At 33.7% G+C, this 4,728-nt stretch overlaps 1 protein-coding gene across 1 annotated transcript in view; it reads left to right on the top strand.

Annotated features, from left to right (window-relative positions):
* The first annotated feature begins 294 nt into the window (after positions 1 to 294).
* The window catches only part of LOC106678261 (dihydropteridine reductase), an 8,742-nt gene continuing 4,308 nt past the window's right edge, over positions 295 to 4,728 (top strand). Inside the window, exons 1-4 of the mRNA XM_014416680.3 lie at positions 295 to 561; positions 654 to 737; positions 819 to 924; positions 3,802 to 3,942. Coding sequence (XP_014272166.1) covers positions 478 to 561; positions 654 to 737; positions 819 to 924; positions 3,802 to 3,942 — 415 coding nt within the window. The 5' untranslated portion in view covers positions 295 to 477. The remainder of the gene's footprint in view (positions 562 to 653; positions 738 to 818; positions 925 to 3,801; positions 3,943 to 4,728) is intronic.

Raw genomic sequence — 4,728 nt, 5'->3', positions numbered from 1 at the left:
CCTCATTTTGTAGCTTCATCAGATGGTGTTCTGTGCTCAAGCTAGCCTGAAAACCAGTCTGCTCGTAAGGGATAACGAAGTGTTCATCACAGAATTCCCGAAGGTAATTCAAGATGATCTTTTCGTATAACGCATTTATTAATATTACAATGTTTTATATAGTTGTTAAATGGGTGAAGTTATGACAGTAATAGTTCCTGTGTTAGCTGGTAGATGGCATAATGCCTGCCAACAGTGGTTTTGGCGGCTGTAGTAGTTAAAGTATAGACGAGCAGGTAGCGGTGGCAGTACACCGAGTTTAATCCTTACTTAAAACCTTATTGGTAAGATGAGTGAGTAGTCAAATAGTGAATAATTAATCAATACTTCGATACAATATTTCGAACTAAAAACAGATGGTGATACCAAAGAGATAATAATATAACAGTAATTATTACTGCTATCAATTACAAAGCAAGGTTAGTTTTAGGACAAACAATGAGTAAAATAAAGGTTCTTGTTTATGGTGGGAATGGTGCTTTGGGAAAAGCCTGTGTTAAATTTTTTAAAAACAAAAATTTGGTAAGAAATTAAATTTTAATCGTTGAAAAGTAAATATTTATTTAATATTCTATTATTTAATTGTCGATTATAAAAAAAGATTATTGTTTTAGCCAGTGGGCTCAATTGACTCAGAAAATAATACAGAAGCCGATATAAATTTCCTTCTTAATTTTTCAGATCCATGGGTTGCGCAGGTGAAACATTTTTGTAATTTTATCTTATGAATATGAAAAATATATTGTATTTGTTATATATAGTAATTATTATTCATTTAGAAAGAATGTATACATGAAGCGGTGTCATCAAAATTAGGAAATGACAAGCTGGAATCCATCATATGTGTTACCGGAGGCTTTGCTGGAGGAAACACAGACTCTGAAGGTTAGTGGACCTGCTATAAATTAACAATAAAAAAAAATAATCAAATAGTTATGAGATATGTTTTAAATATTTTTAATTTTAATGGTTTTCAAATACTGTTATAGATGACTTGTTTAAATTTGTGCAAAGTTTATATTTGATGTGTGGTTATATTAATGTACATTCTAAAATTTATATTTGGTTTGCGGATGTATCAATGTACATTCTGAAGTTTATATCTGGTTTGTGGATCTATTAATATTCATTCCAAAATTTATATTTGGTTTGTGGATATATTAATGTACATTTTAATGTAAAATTTTATAGGGGAAACCAATAAATAATTTTATTGTTCTTTATTCAATTACTTTTGCTGTTGTCACATTATGATGTACCTAGTGTACTTGATTATGTATTCAATACAAATTTCATGGTATGATTACGAGAACTGATTGGTTGCAATTTTCGTGATTTTGGTAACAAATTAAAATAATATGAATTTAATACGGTATATAGAGTCGGAATGAGTTGTAGCGACACCACTACCTGCTGGTCTATACTGTAACTACTACAGTCGCCAAAACTGTTACGAGCCGACATGACAAACTTAACTGCCGCAACGTGAGCTGTTGCAGTCATCCACAAAGACATCGCATATATATGGATATATGTATTGTTTCTTTTTTATGTATTAAATTTTAATTGACTTGTTTATAACCATTTATTATATTTCTAAATGTACTATTTGAATCAATAAAGATTACAATATAATCTTCTGATCCACAAAAAGCTAATCTTTGGATGACATTCAATAGCTCCAGACTAACATAGCAGATCAGTACATTCTAGTGGTATTTTTGAACATGTATATTGCAACTTTTCTTTTTACTCACTGCTTTCTCTAGATCTCTGTGCTTTCCTAGACCTTTTCTTCCTTTCGTAAGAACTTATAGCTAGTTCCTGTAGGACTCATTCCTTTCACGACCGTTGGCTAGTTCCCTATACAGTGAAGTTTTCTTCCTACAGTGACTAGCTGTAGGTTTCTGTAGGACTTGTTATCCTCTTCCCGACCGTAGGCTAATTCCCTACGGAGAGATGTTTCCACCCTGCGAGGGTATACGGCTAGTTCTCGTAAGACTCATCCTGTCCATTTATCTCCTAACCAGCTCTCTAACGTGTATGAACTAGGGATGCGACATCGATGTCGATGTATTGAAAACATCGATGTTTTCAACATCGGTATTTTTGAGCCGATGTTTTACTTTCGACGTTTTACGTTTGTCCCAATTTTTTTTTTCTCTAAAAGTAACTAAATGAAAACAAAAAAATTACAGTATAAACAATTTCCTATCAACAATGTGCTGGGATAAAAAAGGACCTCCAACCATCACGATAACGACGTAATATAGATAAATTACGACTAGAAAAACATCGATGTTAAAATATCTATGCTCAATATTAAAATATCATTGCATACAAATTTTGCCAAAAATATCGATGTTTTTGAACAACCTTTTCAGTAACATAAGGTCTGTTTCAACGACTACGTATACTTCCGTCATTCGGAAGTGTTTTTTGCAAAAAAGAATGCAAAGTGACAAAAAAACATCGATGTTTAGAAATATCAGTGTTCAATATTAAAATATCGTTGCAAACAATAAATTGCCCTATATACATCGATGTTTTTGAACTATTTCAGAAAAATAAGGTCTGTTCTTACGATCACGCATTCTACGGCCTGTCAGAAGTTATTTTTGTATAAAAGAATAGAACATCGATGTTTTTAAAATATCGTTTCTTATAATACATTATCCAAAATAGATCGATGTTTTTGAAAATCCATTTGAGTAACATAAGATCTGTTCCAACGATCAAGCATTCTACGGCCTGTCAGAAGTGATTTTTGGAACAAAGAATCCGACACCGACTACAAAAAACATCGATGTTTAAAAAATCAATGCTCAATATTAATATAACGTTGCTTACAATACATCGATGTTTTTGAACAACTATTTCAAGAACATATGATCTGTTCCAACGATCACGCATTCTACGGCCTGTTAGAAGTGGTTTTTGAAACTAAGAATCCGACATCGACTACAAAAAACATCGATGTTTTAAAATATCGTTGCTTATAATACATTATCCAAAAAGCATCGATGTTTTTGAACAACTATTTCAGAAACATAGGTCTGTTCCAATGATCACGCTTTTTACGGACTGTCAGAAGTGGTTCTGTCGACTGTTGATGACAAAAAACATCGATGTATTTTGGGTAACGTATTGTAAGCAACGATATTTTAAAACATCGATGTTTTTTGTAGTTGAGGTCGGATTCTTAGTTTCAAAAACCACTTCTGACAGGCCGTAGAATGCGTGATCGTTGGAACAGACCTTATGTTATTCAAATGGATGTTCAAAAACATCGATATTTTTTGGGTGATGTATTGTAAGCAACGATATTTTAAAACATTGATGTTTTTTTGAGTTCTATTGGTTGATTGAAAAAGCACTTCTGACTGGCCGGAGCATGCGTAGTCTTAAGAACAGTCTTTACGTTACTGAAATGTTTTAGTATTGAACATCGATGTTTTTTTATCGATGTCGCATCTCTAGTATGAACACCCACATTGGAAGCCCTCTGGTGTTGAGTACGTCACGTATTCAATTTTAGTCAGAATTAATGCATTATACAGTACCAGCTGAACAGAGTAAAAACAAAGATCGATACCTTCAGATACATCGAGTCAGGGTAATACTGATAGTATTTCTATTGTAGTACTGAGGCACGTATTTCAATTCATAGTTGATTAAGTAATTATAAGGTTTTCTCTTTTTATGTTTTTGCCAATAGTTATATGTTTAATACTTGAAAAACTAATACATATGTTGTTTTAGATTTTAAAAAAAATTGTCACATGATGTGGCAGAAATGCGTTTGGAGTTCTTGTATCGCCGCGTCACTTTGTACTAAGTTCTTGAAGGAAGGTGGTCTCTTAACTTTGACTGGTGCCAATGCTGCATTAAAGGGAACTCCAGGTAAAGTAAAGTAGGGCAAATCAAAACATAAGGTAGTACTAATAACAAAAGAATTAAGAAAAATAAAAACATATGACCCTATTGGGTATTAAGGTATTCAATAATATTTCATCAGAACAGTTAAAACCATGCTTTCACATTTAAATTAAGTGTTTACCTTTACCCTACGTCGTAAACCTACTGACTGCCCTACAGTATACTTCAATAGTGTTGCCCTTACCCCTGTTGAACAGATCCGCTACCTTGGACTACATTTGAACAAACGACTAACCTGGAATCATCACACAAGACTGAAAAGACTGCACGTCGATTTCGACTATTACAGCACTTACTAGAAAACGGTCCAAACTTCCAATTCATTACAAAAGACTGATTTACGTGACAATTATAAGGCCTATCTGGACATACGGCGTTGAGCTTTGGGGCTCCACTAAACCTTCGCATACCTGTCGTATCCAATCCTTACAATCCAAAATCCTAAGTAAAATCCTCAATGCTCCTTACTTTGTCACAAATAAAATCATCCACAAAGACCTTAATGTTCCATTTGTAACCGATCTAGCCCGAACCAGATATCAATACTTCCATTACAAACTCCGTAACCACTCAAACCACCTAGTTTCTAATCTTGCATCCTCTTCCGTTCCTGACAATCCTCCGAGGCGCCTGAAAACAAGATGGCCACGAGACCAACTAATGTAAAATGTCATTAGAGTGCTACCAATGGGTAGTTTCTCTACACGCCTGTAACACTCCAATTTAACTTAGATCTTACTAATTGCATTA

Source organism: Halyomorpha halys, unplaced genomic scaffold (genome assembly GCF_000696795.3).
Source record: "Halyomorpha halys isolate HHAL.00 unplaced genomic scaffold, Hhal_1.1 Scaffold131.1, whole genome shotgun sequence".
NCBI lineage: Eukaryota > Metazoa > Arthropoda > Insecta > Hemiptera > Pentatomidae > Halyomorpha > Halyomorpha halys.
The sequence above is the reverse complement of the archived record's forward strand: the minus strand, read 5'-3'. Positions and strand labels throughout refer to the sequence as shown.